Source organism: Micrasema longulum, unplaced genomic scaffold (assembly GCF_059751315.1).
Source record: "Micrasema longulum isolate JH-2025_06_02 unplaced genomic scaffold, ASM5975131v1 h1tg000037l, whole genome shotgun sequence".
Classification (NCBI taxonomy): Eukaryota; Metazoa; Arthropoda; class Insecta; order Trichoptera; family Brachycentridae; genus Micrasema; species Micrasema longulum.
This window is the reverse complement of record NW_028277244.1, coordinates 461,184-479,087: the sequence shown is the minus strand read 5'-3', so window position 1 is coordinate 479,087 and position 17,904 is coordinate 461,184. Positions and strand designations below refer to the sequence as shown.

The window sequence follows — 17,904 nt, the reverse complement described above, 5'->3', positions numbered from 1 at the left end:
CCAAATTTGTGGATTAAAGTATCACTCGTGTTTTATTTATATAATAAACTATAATAAATAGACATGTGTAATATTTTTGTATAATATAAGAAAGAGAAAAGAAAATATTTTATAAAAAATCAGGAGGCATTTTTTTTTAGTATTAAAAAGGAAATAAAAAATATAAAAGAACATTAAAATATTCCTTATTGTTAAAGGGAATATATCATATAAAAAAAATACAAACGAACATTTCTTCTTGTTAATTATTAACTCTCAAAAGACTGGTAAATAATTCCTTTGCGCGCTGTGACGTAACATCGTGCTACCTCAAAAGACGGAATAAGTTCAGATATTAAAAAAAAAACTTGGAGACATACTGTTTAATACCACCTTTTCTATAATGTATAAAATTATACATATAATTTAGCCCTGCTATAGCAAAATAAATAAAAATCGTAAATTCGCCGGTCATCTTACATGCGTGCGTCTCCATCACTGTAAATTACCGACTGAATCTCTTTTACACCGGCCACAGAAACAGTTCCTTTTTCCTTGTTAGGAGTTCTATTTTCGTGCTCTCTCTTATTCAGATTTATAGTTGTGGCGTCTCATTCATTCTTAACGTAGCAAGGATAAATGTTTTTTTAATTAAAATCCAGCATGATGATACAAATTTTACTTTCCAAATCCGGTGTGAAAATGTCCATTTGAAGGTAAAAAAAATCCTACTTCATAATTTAAATAAGTAAGAGAGATATATAAAGTCTTGTATTATAGCGTGACTTCACAGCCACACGAGAGTTAAGGTATACAAGTAATGCAATTTTATTTTGAATATTTATTTTATTGACATCATAAAAGGAATAAAATTTAAAAATTGTAAGAAACTAGCAGGTAACCGTCGGCTGTCGTCCCTTAGGGCTCTATTTATTCGGCCCTCTGGGCCTCGGTTAAATAGGATTTCGACACCAGAGGCGTGCGGTGAGGTTTTCCATTAGGGAAGCAGTCACTTGGTAATAGATACACAGATAAAATGTGTGTCTACTACTAACAAAGTAATTCGAATCAAGTGCTTTGAAATAAAGTAAGCAATTTTGTTATAAAACCGTCACAATATATGAAAAATAATTTGTTTGTTAGAATTGCTTCCACAGAGAGACTAAGGATCTCAATTTGCGCACGTGCGGACTTATGAATTCAGTACTGGGCGACCGCCTGCGCCTTAAAGGAACCAAAAGACTTGCGCTTTTCCATATTGTAAAATTAGATGGAGCGCAGTTTATTTTTCTCCAGTCCGCGCATAACTGCGCATTTGAATGGTTGTGTGTGGGCTTGTCGCAATTTATTAGAAGTTATTGATTAATAATCATAGAACCCATCTCACATCGCTACGATTAACAACTAACTAATCAACAAAAGATATTTGTTGTAGTTACTAAATATTAGTTGACTCACAGCTTACAGATTTTATTATATTAAAAAATAGGCACGGATTGTTTTAGTTTAGAAGTGAAACTTTTAGGGAAGCATTGGTTCCATTCAATCTATGGACGAACCGAGCATGCTCGACATTCCTTTCAATTTTCAAATTTCAGCCCTTTCGAAAAGTCATCAAAAAAGGAGAATCCGCAATTTAAAATAATTTTTCGTCGAGTAGATTACGACAAATACGTAAAAGGTGTTTTTATTTGTATGTTGAAATCTAAAAAATTTAGTCTCAAAAGTAAAATTTTGAAAAATATTTATTTTTAATAATAATGTAAAATGTTTCCTTTGGTACGGTGAGGGAACTTTATTTTTAATTTAAAAAAATAAACAAAATGTAAAATAATAAATACTAAATCTTTATCGATCCAAAGGGTTAGGTTAGTAAGCCATCTGAATGCAATAGAAACGTATCTGTAATTAAAAATAATGATTTCAGGGGTGGTATTCTGAATCTTATCTACCCCCTAGAGAGTGGTTAATTTAATTGTTTTATTTTTTATTGCGACGACACTAAGCATCATATATTATCATCAATGATTAAACGTCAAATTATGTATAAAACTGTTTAAAAAACGTCTACGGTTTGGTCAATTCAGCCTAATGAAATGTTTTGTGTAAAGCTAGGGTTTCCTAGGAGAGCGGTGCCCGTATTTTAACGGCCGTAGTGAACGGTGATGCAGTGGACAGCCGTCGTAACGTCGACTAGAGAGTGGTTTCCTAGGGAAACGGTGTTAAATGGTGTTGATAACACCGTTTTCCTAGGAAACCAAACTCTAGTCAACGTTACGACGGCTGTCCACTGCATCACCGTTCACTACGGCCGTTAAAATACGGGCACCGCTGTCCTAGGAAACCCTAGCTTAATGCGCAATCGCGGTCGCAATACCGAATGAAAGTCATCATCTAAATTTATTGCAACAGAGAGGGAAAACATTTTTAAAAAGGGAATATGGAAGTCTAGACATTTATAACTTGTCTTTGTCTTAACCCATCCTTATGGTACCTACCTAACATCAAGATAGAACATTTATAAAAATAGAGAATTTGGATTAAAAACAAAATAAATAAAATTTTGACATTAAATTGATAAGAATTCTTGGAATTGTCGCGCGAAGAAGGATAAAGGAACTATTTACAAAATTAAATAGTGTCATTTCAATCTTGACTTAAATGTAAATAAAGAAGGGGCGTCTCTAACATTAGTGAGTAGATTATTCCACAATCGAGCAGCTCCTACTACTTACTAGAACGAAGAGATGGTCCGTGTTGTGATAAATGTTGGAAGAGCTCTCTCAGATAAACAGGCGAAGTGGGATTATTTAAAATATTATGAAGAAGTAATAGAATGTGAATGTTTCTTCTATGCCTGGTACTGACCCAGTGTAGTTGCGTGCGATATTCGGTTATGTGGTCGAATTTGCGAAGATCAAAGATATAACGTATACAAACATTCTGCAATCGTTCCAACTTATCGAGTAATTCAGAGTTAACATCTGGATAACAAACATCCGCATAATCAAGGAGTGGAAGAAGTAAGCTCTGGTTTAAGTGCCCACTTTGCACACTGTGCAACATTTACTATTCTGCCTATGTTTTAAGATCCACATTTCCTCAACTCCTCTGTCTGTTGACTTAAGTGAAGTAAAAGAGCTATGTTTCCCCTCTCTATTACAGCAAATTTAGATCTGAATAACTCCCTAGGCCTAGGGAGGAAATTCAGCCAGTCTGCAAACATCTGGACATACTCAAAACATTGTTGAAAGTCACCATGTTTGATTTCTCGTGTTCATACTTATTTAACTTTTAATCATCAGTGTCGCCAGATATGTAGCAAAGTGTAAAAGCATGCAAAAAATAAAAACCTACAAATTAACCGTTCTCTAGGGGCTAGAGAAGATTCAGAATAACATCCCCGTGCCACTTATTGTGGACTGCAACAGGACCTGCATTGAATATAAAAATAATTATACATAATAGATGTTTAACTTTTTCCTCACTGTTCTAAAAACACCCTCGAGTTAGGGTGCTGTGTAGTCACTACAAATTTAAAAAATAAGAGATTTAAAATGGGAAAAATGGAATATTTATAGGAAAGGCTTCTATTAACCATAATTTAATTCAAAGATGATAATATTTCAAATCTAACTGCTGAAAACATGAAAAAACCATTGGGTATCGCTAACGACTCGGGCGAAACGTGTTCCCGCGCCAACTTCCCGAGAGCTACTAAGTAGCTAGTACTGGACCACGTGACTGACTGCGACGGGCGTAAATTCTTTACTATTTGTTTCATACGCAACAATGCGAAACATTGGTATACAGTGAGTATAAGTTATCCCCGATTTCCGATAAAATGCTTTTTTTTGTGCCAAATAAGTACTTATTATTTAATAACAATTTTTTTCTGTCGATACGTAAATGTGTAATGGAGGAATACTGAAAATCTAAACCCAATATTTATTATATTTATAAAGATATTATACGCAATGCGTACTAGCTACACATCACCGGGGAGTAAGGGTCAAAATGGGATATAAAAGTAAACTTATAATATTATTTACTGCATGTTGATGTTCTTCGGCTCGTGACGAATCAAAGTTTGGCTGGTTTTCTTGTGACGGCCCTGCATCTTTAGAATCATTTAAATTTTCTGCATAACCTTCTAGAAGATGGGGGTTCTTTTTTGTGGGTATCCCTGAGGTCTGCGAATCAAAATCCTCGGTTCCAGGTTCTTCGGGAATTTTCGAATGGTGAGTTTTTACGTGACCAAGTCTTTTCTTATCACGATATCGTCTGGAACGCTCTCTCGCTAATCGTCTCTTCCTTTCTAATTTATTTTGTTGAATTAGTTCATTGCTTTGTTGGTTAGCTTCATTCTGGGCGATGATCTTCTGCACCAGAGCTTCTTGGCGTTTCCTTTCACGGTATTTTTTCAATCTCGCATTAGCTAATTCCCTTTTTCGTTTCAGTTCATCATCAAACTGGCTATTTTGACTCATCGTCGATGTTTTGCTTTCTCTTTCAATGTTTTTATTTTAATGCGAGTTTATTTATATATTTATTTAAACACCTTATAAAATAACAAATAATGCAAATGACACATTCATCAAACAAATATTAATTGCACAAAAAGCTTTAATAAAAATTATCTTAAGAGTCCCAATAAATACTAGCTCCCTCGGTATATTCGTAAATCTTAATGTAACATCTATAAAACAACTTTATGTAAAAGCTCTGTTACTGTACGCACACAAACATTATTCTCTACCTTCCATAACTCATTTCACAAATACAAGAGTTACTAGATACTGACACCCCGATGCTGCAAAAACAATTAAAAATTAATAAAACCTTTGGTCAAAGAGGATTGGCCTACTACTCGGTTAAAGTGTACAATCTACTTCCATTGTCCATAAGGACAATTAGAAAGTACTCACAATATTAAATTGCTATTAAAAAATGGATAGTGGAGGTGGGTTGCGCACGGATCGATGAGTGGATCAAGCCAAATAGGTAAACTATTTTTTTTTAGGTATCTACTCACTAGAGGCAAGTTGTGTACCTTTGGACGGGTGTACCTTTGAACAATCATCGCATCTCTGGCTATTGCCAGTTTAGTTATATATTTAGTTGATAAAAAATCCCCGAAAGTAAATTGGGACTACATTTTTATCAGCCGGCGACACATTTCTGTCATAAAATGTGTTTGTTATTGTGAATTGAATTGATTTGCAACAAAGATTACCTAAGTTTTCATCCTATATTTGTCAATTTTTTATCACATGATAAGGTCTGGTTCTTATTATTTGTACATTACATATGGATTCTTGAAAGTGTTTTTTGATTGTTTAAGCACGCTTCTAATTTTAAATTGAACGTAGTTATGCAGAAAGCAGCCAGTCCGCAATTTTGGAAAAAATAGATAATGGTGTTATCGGGTGCAGTAAGATCAATACTATATTCTGATATAAACAGCCTCACCGCTTTCATACAAAAAACTGTAATAAACACATTTCAAAAATGGTGTTAGTTACAACAACGATATTTCTCAATTTGCAGGAAACACCCATAGCACCAGAATCAGCTTAAGGCATCGATGCTGATGGGAAGATAAATGCCTTCAGATAAATATTTTAATTTTGTAAATTCTTTAATTTAAATTCCTAAAGTAAAAAAATATGCTTTAATAGAGAATGTCATCTAATGAGGTATCTTTTAATATTAGACCTGGCTTTTTTCTGCAAAATGCATATTTAGGTTGTTATGTCAGCCAGACAACTAAACTATTTTTAAAGTTATTATAACAAATTAATTATGTGATTCTTTACAATTAAGTACCCTAATGTGAATATAAAATATTATGTTAAAATCAATAATGACGCAACATACATCAGAGTTTTACTAGGGCTGGCTATTTTCTGCGAAATGCTCATCTTGAGTTGTGTATTCAGCCAGACTTTAAAAAACATTAAAACTGGTCAAATACAACATTAAATTATGTTTTGTATTAAAAAAATGAATGTTTGCATTATTTATCAAATGTCAAAGTAAAAAACATTCCAACTGTTTGAAGATTTGATTATTCACTCATTTCACAAAAGTGCTATTATCTTAGTTTCATTTTTCTCTGGCTGGCTGCTTTTTGCATAACTGCGTTCAATTCTAAAGACTATTGATATTTAAGTTTGAGATTTAAAGTGCACCTATGCACATATTCTAGAGAGTAGAAGATGGAGATGATTTTATGTCACAATTGCTCGGTGTACCATTTTAGTGGAATCCAATTCATTCGATTCTCGAGAATTTTATAAATTATACTTACAACCAAAAATTAAATGTGTTCTTTCTTCTTTTTAGTACCTACCTATCTTTATATTTGTGTCCTTTCATGGCAATGTACCTACAATTCTTAACATTGTTAAAACTAGTGTTTATAAACTAGTATTTCATTTAAGTTAAAAACTAATTTTATTTCCACCTGTACACTGGTACACTTCTAAAAAGGTACTTCTTGCAAACCCGGCAAAATCCAAAATCTAAAAAAAGTGAGATATTAATTGAAACTTATTCAGAATACAATTTTTTACAGTAATTATAACATTGTCAGTTAAAATACGGCTTTATTTGTAAGAACTTGACTTTTAAATTGTCGCGTTTGTTGCAAACATGGTAACCTCTACTTGACTATTGTAAAGTTGGAATGTATAATTTGAATTTATTATTTCACTACTGTTTCTTGACATAATCATGCTTATGTCATCACTGTTTGCGTGTAAAATATTAACTGATTATAATAAAAAATTGAAGTAAAAAAAAAAGTTAAGTATTGTATCAGTTTATTGCGATTTGCTCAAAATAAAGAAAGGTGGATTTTGCCGGGTTTGCAAATAGTACCCACATATGTGTGTACCTGTGGACAAAAACGTTCCTTTTGTAAAAAAAAACACTTTAAAAAATGGGTGCTATTTCTAGCAATTTAAAAATTAGTGAGCTATAGACATAAAATTATATATCTGAAACAGAAACAGAAACAAAAAAATATATACCTCTGTCAACATACAAGAAAATAAATAAGCACAAAAAAAAATTGTCCAAAGGTATACACCACTTGCCCCTACCTACTATTTTTATTTATTTGCCTTTTTTGTTTGCAAAAATATTTTTTTAGGTACGTACTAATATAACTGGATACTCAAATGAAACAATTGTGCAGAGTGGGGTGTTTACACTTCAAATAAAATTGATGCAGTCAATGTATATAGGTAAGTTTTTATATTATTTCATTTATAAAAGTGATGCGAAAAAATTTAAGAAATTTGCAATGAAAATATTGATTTTTTAAGTAATATATACACCGGTCAGCATATCATTATTTTTGCTGAGCCTAATTTATCTCACATTACACACACTCGTTATTTCGATTCAAAACGGCTAACAGAGTATTAATTTTGTTTTCAAGTATTAAAACATTCAGACAACTGAAAACACGACGAAACAACACGGACGCCCACGCTCAACAACTGTTTGTCTCATTTCTCACTCACTCGGCTAAACTCGGCTCCTCCGAATATCACCGAAACGAATGTTTCACTTCGAAGCGTGACCAATTAGTCTATTTACTGGCAGGCAAAGTGCGCACGGCGCGCACAAAGGAACTGCTATGAAAATGGCTCGTAATGGTTGAAATAAAAATGTCTGGCTCTAAGCTAGTTCTACGTTTTTTCAATAGGATCGCTAGTATCTGGCTTCGCGTGAGGCGTGACCGCGTGACGCGGTATATTGTAACGAGTATTGACCGACCGAAACATGATTTTAGCCGGAACAGAATTTCGGCTTTTGTTCTAGTTTCAGCCGAAATCGAAACTTATTTAAATAAGTTAAAAGTCACTTTAAAACGCACAAAATTAGGACTTTTTTAAACTTTACAAGTTCATTAAAATAAGTGTTAAATAAAAAACACAATTAAATTGATGGTTTGTGGTTTTATTATTATTATTATTATTTATTATATATTTTTTTTTCATCATCATTCCTTTTCCGCACCTAATGGTGCATAGGGCACTGCATTGGTACACCAATCGCAGCGTATCTTGATCATTTTTTTGTTTCATGAAGGTGAGATGATCAGTCTTACGCTTCAGGTATCAGTCCAGGGACTAAAATATTCTAGCGTGAAAACACCCCTTTAAATCAATAGTTCGTTTCAGCCATGTTGGGAATCGAACCCGAGACCTCTTGCATGGCAGGCTAACGCGCTGACCATTACACCACGAGGCCGATATTATAATATTATATACATAAAATTGAACACTTATTCAAAGTTTCTTTGACTATCTAACTAGGGTTATTTACCTTGTTTTAAGATATTCAAAAAATATATAAAAACTGTAATCAATATATAGAAACAATATTAAGGGTAGTGGACACATCGAGGTATATAACTAGAGTAAGCACGAGCGTTCGAAATATGGTCCCTCAACCTGCGGCCAATTGGCATATGTTTGATAGAACGGATTTTAGTCTGTTGCGAGCGTTCGCCGGCTACTTTTGAACTTTTGTCTCCTCGCAATTACTAAAATGCCTATATGTACGCTAAGATAATAATAAGCTAAAAGAAAATAAAATAAAATAAAAAAATTAATTTAAAAAAAGATACTGCATAAATTGATCTGGAAAAGAGAGAAAAAGCGATGGAATAACCGTTATGTTTTTATATTAATCAATACTGGTTTGAAATAGCTATTTAATTGTAAAAAAAAACGTTTTATTAATATTTAACCAGTTGCGAGCTATCTCCTGTCTCTGTCCCGCTCAGTTAGTCGAGCGTATAGTGGAACGATAAACAAAGGTGACGCGTATGCGAAGGGAGCGCATACTGAATAGAACTTACAGTAGACTATTGTAAACATTCAGTGCATTTTTTTGTACAACGTGTTTTGCTTGCCAAAATCGACGTGATATGACGTGCGACACTTGCTCCCTACCATGGCCATTCCCATTCCTTTGGGGACGACTTTTTGACTCGGATAAGTATGAAATGTCATCTATATATATTATGTCTCAATGAGTGGACATAGTGATATTACACAAATATTTTTTCACTACCTATTTGTGGTAAAAAAACATTTGGCCTTAACCAAAACCGCGGCTGAAACTCGATTTGGTAGCTAGTAACGAGTAACGAAACACATTATTTATGAAGGCTCGTCGTAATAATACTTACTGTTAATCTTATTATATCTAATACAAATATTATCAACCTTAAGAGGATACACGGTGTCAGATAAATTCGACGAAAAGAAAATATATTTGACATAAGAAGAAAAAAATAGAGACGTGTAGACACCAGTAATTAAAAAATATACTCGCCGCTTATTAATTTCGGTACGTACGTAAGCAAATATATCTTAAACATTGTGTATACTAGAATGAACACCCGGGATGAAAGGGTTAGTTTGTTTAGTTTTCAATAAAAAATTAAGGAGCATTTTAAATATCTCAATTAATAATAAAAAATCGGTAGTAGTAACAAAAGAAAACAAAAACTAACTTTGAAAATATTAAGACTCATCCTTTTATCTGGCTGCGATACACTCCACTTGCGTTTTGATGGACCTGCACACGTCTGCACACGTCTGCACACCGTTGCACAACAAGCAGATTAGTGTACTCTCTCTGAACATTTACTCTCACACAAATGCACACTTACTCGCATACGAATACACACAAACACACCCTTTTACGTATATATACCTATATATTCGCACACACACATTTGAAAATGTATTGTAATTTAATATGTATGATTGTCATTCGCTCTGATTGCTAAATGTGAAGAAGAACTCAATGAAGCTTTGAAATCCATGGAAAATGGATTGAATAATAAATTGTAATATGAAAATAAACAGGAGCAAAACCAAAGTAGTGACTGTGGTCCGCAATGAGCAGCGAATAAATGTTCTAATATCAGGAGCAACTCTGAAAAACGCAAAAAGGTTCGTGTACCTTGGAAGCAGGATCACCTGGGATGGTAGAACAAAAAGAGAAGTCGACTGCCGCATACATCAAGCGAGGCTCGCGTTCAACAAAAAATCGAAGATTTTCGAGTCAAATAACATAAACCTAAAACTTCGCAAGCAACTTACTAAGACATGTATGGAGCATGTTGATGTACGGTTGTGAGACATGGTGCCTTACCGAAAGAGATTAAAAAAGACTAGAAGCCCAAAGGCTTAGTGAGGTATCCCTTAGGCATCTCAAAAGATGTAGTGCTACAGAAGAATATTAGGAATTTACTGAAGAGACCGCATTACTAATAACGAGGTGCTTAGCAGTATCGAAGAAGGGAGGCACCTTATCAAAACCATCTCAGAGAGGCGAGCCCAATGGATCGGCCACATTATGCGCCATGAGGGTCTTCTGCACGACATAATAGAAGGAATGGATGAGGGGACAAACGACAGAGGGCGCCAGAGTAAGTGAGCGAGGATTTGAACTGCGATCTGAAGAGGGCTGCAGAGAATAGAGACCAGTGGAGACGAGACGAGATGGAGACTGCGAAGAGGAAGAATATTATTTAGAAACTTGGCTGGTCTGTCTTTCAAGCTTATCTTTATTATGTAATTTAATCATTGTTGACTCTATGTTTTTATAAAATAAAAAAATAAATACTATTACGAATAACGTATTAGTATTTGTAACTGACATGCGCACGCAGCTTGATCGTGTAGAATTTAAAAAATGTGGCATGGTAAAAAAATAAACAATGGAATACGCTTAGTATCGTTATTCTAGGTAGTTATTATTTCTTCATACCTGGCCCTCGATTATGATGGGAAGATAAAGACGTCATATCGTCTATCTTGACGGTAAAGTTGAAGATAAAATCCTTCTAGCGATAGTAAAGATATACAACCCCCCCCCCCCCCCCCTTTAAGTTTTGGGTAGGTACATCGATATAATTCAAGGGGAAGCGTACGTCACTGTACACACATCTACGTTTTAAAATGACATAGCTTCAGTATGACATCATAGTTGAAGATAAAAGTCTCCCGACCGACTACAAGGGTATAGTACTGATATTGTGGGGGACCATCAAGTTTTGGTGTAAGTACATCGTTTTATACCGATGGGTCTAGAACCCCTCGATACGTTTATATACGCATTAAAAGTGTCAAAAATTTTGTTCCACCGAGCGATTTTTCCTTAAATTATGATTTAATAAAATTTTTAATCGTTTTGAGGTTGGTACTTTTTTTCTTAAAAGCCTATTAAAAATATGAGAGAGAAATAAGTAAGTTTTAAAGTCGAATGAAATTCCGACATAACTGTCACTTTAATAAAACAAACGCCTAGATGTGAAAATAATATCGCTAGGTTCTGTCCTATTAACAAAAAAGAGTATCTAGGCGTCAGACACAGATTATATGCGTCAGAAAGTTACCACTCTAAAAAAGTAATTTAGTTATTATATTTTTTCCATCTGTTTTACTATCTTTCCGAGTATATGTATCGAGGCATTATAGGAGCCGGCTTTGTAGTCGATCGATAGATACATACAGACGATCGTTAAGCGTACCGTCGAGGTGATTAATTGGGATTTATTGAAGTTTATAATCGCTTTGAAGTGAGCACTTTTTATTACAGAAGTCTATTTAAAATATTAATGAGAACTTTTAAAAATGTTAATGACTTAAGGAACGCGGACTAATTGTTTGCGGTATTTTGCATTCCAATGGCTTGTTTCGATTATATGATGTCGATATGACAAGTAGGTAGAACATACCGAGGTAAGATACAGATAGTACAGAAGTTAAGTATACCGTCTCGATATATACATATGAAGATAGCGTTCATAATCGAGGCACTGGTATAGTTATTCCAAAGTGTAAGTTTGGTAAAAATAAATCTAATAAGAATGGCCCTTTAGATATAAGAATGTTGTGTTGACTCACATCAAAATGATCTTCACAGCAATAAGCGTCACTTTTGTACGAATACATTTTACTTTTAGCCGCGATGCACCATTTATCTGCCATTTTCTGGTTACGCGGTAAGCGAAAAAAGTATTTTTTAGGCCTATCTAGTTTTGTGTTTTCGCACGAAGACACTATACAAGGACGGGTGTATCGTAAATAATTAGCATAATTACTCATATTCGGCCGTTATTACGCATGCATAAAGTTATTCGAACTGATCGCGGCCGTCCGAAACGAGAAAATGGCGACTCGCTGACGTCCGAAGCCTATCCGAGGTAAACAATCCACGGGAACCAATGAGAGATCTGGAAATCGCAAACAGACGTGAAGTTGTCTCGCGTACTCAATCGCTCTCGGTGACGTCACACACAGTTATACGTGACATTGAACATTTTTATCCGTATTGTAAACATGAGTGGAGAGCAAATAACGTGTAACTTTGCATTATTTATTCCGCTAATATGTACATATCTCTTCACTGTCCAGGTGAACCAGGTTGTGGTCCCGCGGTTAGCGTCGCGGGCTCACAGATCAGAGGTCTGAGGTTCAGACCCGACTCTACCACAACTTGATTACCAGTTTTTATTAGTTATTTACAACTCGATGAAAATGGCTCCCAAAATTGAAATGTGTATTTATTTTTATTTATCTAACTTTTTGTACATAATGTCATTTGTACAGTGGCGGGCTTATTGACAAATGGCAATTCTTCCAACCAACTAATAAAATAATAGTATTATTTTTATAATTCAAGTTACAGAACATATTTAATAGAAAATAAAGATTAAAAAGCTATGATTTACCCAAATATTTCAATAAATAAAAAAAGCAGTTTTGGAATATTTTCCATTTTTACACCGGTGAAATTCAAATATGTGATTGCGCAGCAGGATTATACGTCGCGAAACGTAAATATTTTGACATTTAATATTAGGTGTTCACGGATTTTGCATTGTGATCGCGAATACGATAAACAACCATAATAATAATGTTTGGATAATTTATATAGCGCCATTTTTGTGAAAATCACCTCAAGGGCGCTGCACAATAAATAAATATACTAGCACATCTTGCAGCTACAGAGCGCATGGACGGTTGGGATTCTAGTTCCTCGTCTGCAATTATGATATATTACAATTATGATATATATGAGCTAGATAACAGCACGTCTTGCAGCTACAGAGCGCATGGACAATAATAAATTTAGCCCCTATTTACATTTTTATTTGCCAATGTAGTTTAGAGTTTAGGCGATATTTTAAAAACGAAATAAAAAGCATATTTATAAAATTAGAAGTTAGATAGCAACAAGTCTTGCAGCTACTGAGCGCATAGACGGTTGAAATTCTAGACCCCATTTACTAAATTAAGATAGTTGATAACATTTACATAATATGATAAAAATAATATGAAAGCTAACATCACGAAAAGTCTTGCAGCTTCAAAACGCATCGACGAATGGAATTTCAACAACAGCCATGGTGATAAATTGTCATCACGTCGATAGTTATTTGTGATTGAGCTACAGGGCCGGATAAAGAAAAAGCCGGTTAAAGAGAAGGTAGTGGAAAACACATTAATAAAATACTTTCGCAAGGAAGAAAAAAAACAGTTTTTTTCCAAACACTAAGAAAACAGAACTTTTATTCTGTATTAGAAACTCACACACATAGAATTAAGAATAGTCCAGAAGGAGCGTAGAATCATATTTGAATATATCGGACATCCCCCCACTATACCCCACTTTCGCCGCGCGCATTCGTGATGTCACCGCGTAATGTTGCACGATGGGAAAAAATATAATCATAACACAAATGTAAGGTAAAAAAAAAAAAAGCAATTTGTTAATTTCTCTAAAATTTTATTGTGCACGCGGAAATATTGATTGACACAACAGAGAAAATAAGTAAAGGGTCATTTAATAAGAGTAATTGAATTAATGAACATTGAACTGAAAATATAAAACAAATTTTCTTTTACATAAAACGGATATTTTTATATCATGTAAAATAATATTTGATGTTTTAAAGATAATGTCGGTCAAATGTCCTCCACAGAGTTGTTTAATTCGAGGTCCAATTTTCATCGGTTCTCTCATTAGATGAGCAAAGGGTAAAATATTTACTACCCTGACAACACTAACGAAATGTTCATTTTGATTTCTTCGAAAATCTGACAGATGGAAAAATAATTCAATTTTTAAGTAATGTATTTGCTACTTTCACATTCATTTGCTAATTACACATGTAACTTCATTTTGTGACGTCAATAAAAAACTTTTTGAAACACTGTAAAATGAAACATTTGTCAGTGTGTAATAAGTTTATGTTCCTTCAATTATGTTTATTTTATTATAATATCAATTTTTTTATATTTTGAAAATTCCTCTCCCCCACTTCTCCACTCTATTTCCTCGTCCCTTAACGTTATTTATTAATAATATATTATTTTTCTCTTTACTGCGTAACATGTTCTCTCATTATATTTGTGAAAAACTTTAACTAAATGTATGCACTATTTTTTATATTTTGTATTCTTATATAACAACTGTTGTTTTTCCTTAATAAATAAAAAAAATAAAAAAATAATGTGATTCCATCCTGTTTCTTTAAGGTCCTAGCGGCATTTCTACACTTTAAAAGGACACAACACGGCATAGTTGAATTCAAATCAGGAGTTGCGTACTGAGCGGCGTCTACAAAGAAACCAATGGGTCAAAACGTAAAACTACTCATTTATGAGTTGTTTAGTCTCCCTCTGTTTGATGCTCGTATGCGGTTTCTGGACTATTCTTAATTCTATGCTCACATATTAAAAATTAACATTTCACAAACTGTAAAAAAATACCTGTTCCGGCACCAAACTGTCTCTTTCAATCGAATCCTTGAGCTTGATTTTCCATTCATCTGCTGTTTGTGGGTTAGATGAGAGTTTTTCACTGCACACATTTGGAAACTTTACACCGTGGCGCTTTTTCCAGCGATAAAGCCACCCGTCACTGGCTACGAACTGCCCCCCACTATTAAACTTTTCATGTAGGATCACGGCTTTTTCTTTTAAAATCGGACCACTTATAGGCGTTCCTTTACGACGCTCTTGCGTGAACCAAAGCCATAACGCATCGTCCACCTGTTCATTCAGCGGTTTCCTTAATGTTCGCCTGACAGACAAAGATTTTTCAGACTCGATCCGTGCGCAAAAATCTTGGATGGCTGTTTTGTTCTGGCGCCAGTCTTTCACTGTACTCTTTCCAACATTTAGTTCTTCGCTGATTCGTTGTACCGATTCACCCCTTTCAAGTCGCTCGATAGCTTGTAACTTCTGCTCCATTGACACAACAACACGCTTCCTCTTGACTCCACTCATTTTCTTTAAAAAAACACTTTAGAACATTAACACCGCGGCTAAATTTGCGATGCTATCACAGAGCAGACGCGAAGTGACTGACGCACAGTCGCGTCGCCGCCAGGCATTCAAGTTGCTACCTGTCTGCGTGTATTTTGGGCTAGAAGAGGCCGGTTAAAGCGGCGGGACGGATAAAGCGGCGCCGGTTAAGAGAGCGTCTAATAATTAGGTTAATTAAATGTCTGCTCCTCTCAATATTTATTTGATTTTTGACCTAAATTTACATGCATTGTCATAAAAAATGTCAAACAAACAAACCATCACGCCGTTTCCCCGTAGAGGTAGGCAGAGAGGAAAGAACGCCATATCACGCCAATCTTGGCACACAGACCTCGCTTCCTCTACATACATTTTCTCATGCACGCATGCCGATTATTCATACTTTTGACATGTCCATCTTCAAGTATTTGATGGACTTGATCGTGCCATGTCTTTCTCGGTCTTCCTCGTTTTCTGCCTCCATCAACATTCGCATCGTAGATCCTTTTAGCCGTTCTTGCGCTGTCTATTCGCTCTACATGTCCAAACCAACGCAGCACCCCTTCTTGATTCTGTCGATAATGTTCGTCTCAGCCTTACTAACACTTCACGGATCTCGACATTTGTGCACCTTTCATACATCGTTCTACCACACATCGCCTGAGGGATCGCATTTCGACAGCATTCAACCGACTTTCATCATCATTTTTCCAATTCCATACTTCGCTCCCATACATTAGAGTTGGCACTAGAACTCCATTGTGAACTGCTAGTTTAGCCTCCTGCGATAAACATTTGTTTGCCAAGTTTCAAATAGTTTGTTGACGCGTTATCTGTGTAAAACAGAAGATTTGGTCTTGTCGGTCTAGATGGCACACGGAATGGAAGTCTTTCAAGTAGATTAGGGGAATCAATTTTAACCTTTACTAATTTGTATAAAAATAACTGGTACAACATTATTCGTCAATTTTTAAGAGTTTATTCCATGGTACTGCATACTTTCAGCATAGTAAGAGAAGTTAAGGTACACTTAAATAATACCGAATGTAAACTTCAATAATTTTTCCACACATTTAATCATGTACCTACCGACTTATATGCTATGCAGTATTGTATCTTTATATCTATAAAGCATCATATCATTTGATACTTCATTTTTATTCTTATTGTTGTTCGTTAGATAAATAAGTATCTACATGTTCAAATTCAATTTTAACTTTGATTCAAAGGCTTCTGGGCATATATAGACAATAAATAAACAATAAATGCACTTTGTTGAATTGATATTTTTATGGTACCATAAAAATATCAATGAATCTGGGGGAAAATTATCAACTGTGAATAAACATATTTCACTATTTGGATTACGCAGTCGCGGGTTAGCTTGTATAGGTTGCTACTTAAGTTTTGAGATATAGCAACACCAGTGTGAATATGTCAAATCTGACATTGTCAACGTAAAGTTTGCCGTTTTTAATGGAAGACGTACTCAGAACGTTTTGTTGTACGAGTGATATTTGTGTTGTTTACAGATACTTAAAAAAATGGAACTAAATCGTGAACATTTTCGTGCGATGATTTTCTATGACTTTCGAGGTGGATTAAACCAACAACAGAGTGCCGATCAACTAGATGCAACTTTTGGTGATGAAGCACCATCTCAAGTCACCATGTTTCCTTGTTTGTTACAGAAAGGTTGTCCAAAATCGGCTCTTGTGCCAGAAAAAATTGATGCTTTGCGCGAATAATTAGACATGTCGCCACCGTTCCATTAGAGCAACGTAGAACGGTCAATTCTGAATATGTTCTGAATGGTACATCACCATTTATTTGCCAGAAGTGTTCGGAAAAATAAGGGAAACCAATTGCAGAAGACGAATCATTCTCCACCACGACAATGCAAGCTGTCACACATCAGCTAAAACAAGTGAATTTTTATCGTTCAAAACATTGAATTGATGGGTCATCCACCGCACAGTCCTGATTTGGCACACAATGATTTTTTTCTTATTCCCGAATATCAGAAATAAATTGCGAGGTTAACGTTTTTCGACGCCCGAAGAAGCGGTTGATACGTTCAAATTAGATGTTTTAGAGGTACCTCAATCGGACTGGAAAAAGTGCTTCGAAAATTGGTTCAAACGCATGCAAAAGTGTATTGATCTTCAAGGAGAATATTTTGAAAAACAATTAAATGTCTATCTCAAAACTTAAGTGGCAACCCTCCATAAGAGATATACATCAAGGTGCAAGTAAGTATTTAATTTTGCTTATTGCGATTCTTCTTTCTACAATACTATTTTGATTGAAGAAAGTCAAACGATACTCTTATCCATAATTACCTTTTTCTTGGAGAAATATCCTACTCCAGCTGAAGGATCGAGTTTCCTCTTCTTTATAAACCTGTTCAGTGTGACGTGACACAGACCATATTCCTTGGCAGCACTTCTGATGGACTGTTTCTTGTCTTCTACGAGGGCCGCTGCACTAACATACAAATCCAGAGACTTCCTACCGCGGTTAGTTTTCCTTTTGTATACTCGCATTCTAGAAACAAATTAAATGCTAGTTT

The 17,904-nt window shown here is 34.8% G+C and overlaps 1 protein-coding gene across 2 annotated transcripts in view; it reads right to left on the bottom strand.

Annotated features, from left to right (window-relative positions):
* Positions 1 to 17,904, bottom strand: part of LOC148285393 (THAP domain-containing protein 2-like) — a 143,319-nt gene that overhangs the window by 115,975 nt on the left and 9,440 nt on the right. Inside the window, exons 1-2 of one of the 2 annotated variants that reach the window (XM_088225628.1) lie at positions 7,515 to 7,630; positions 4,032 to 4,540 (exon numbers count right to left, since the gene is read on the bottom strand). The exons of the other annotated variant lie outside the window; for it this stretch is intronic. Coding sequence (XP_088081754.1) covers positions 4,032 to 4,469 — 438 coding nt within the window. The 5' untranslated portion in view covers positions 4,470 to 4,540; positions 7,515 to 7,630. Of the gene's footprint in view, positions 1 to 4,031; positions 4,541 to 7,514; positions 7,631 to 17,904 lie in introns of those variants that run through there. 2 annotated transcript variants of the gene reach the window in all.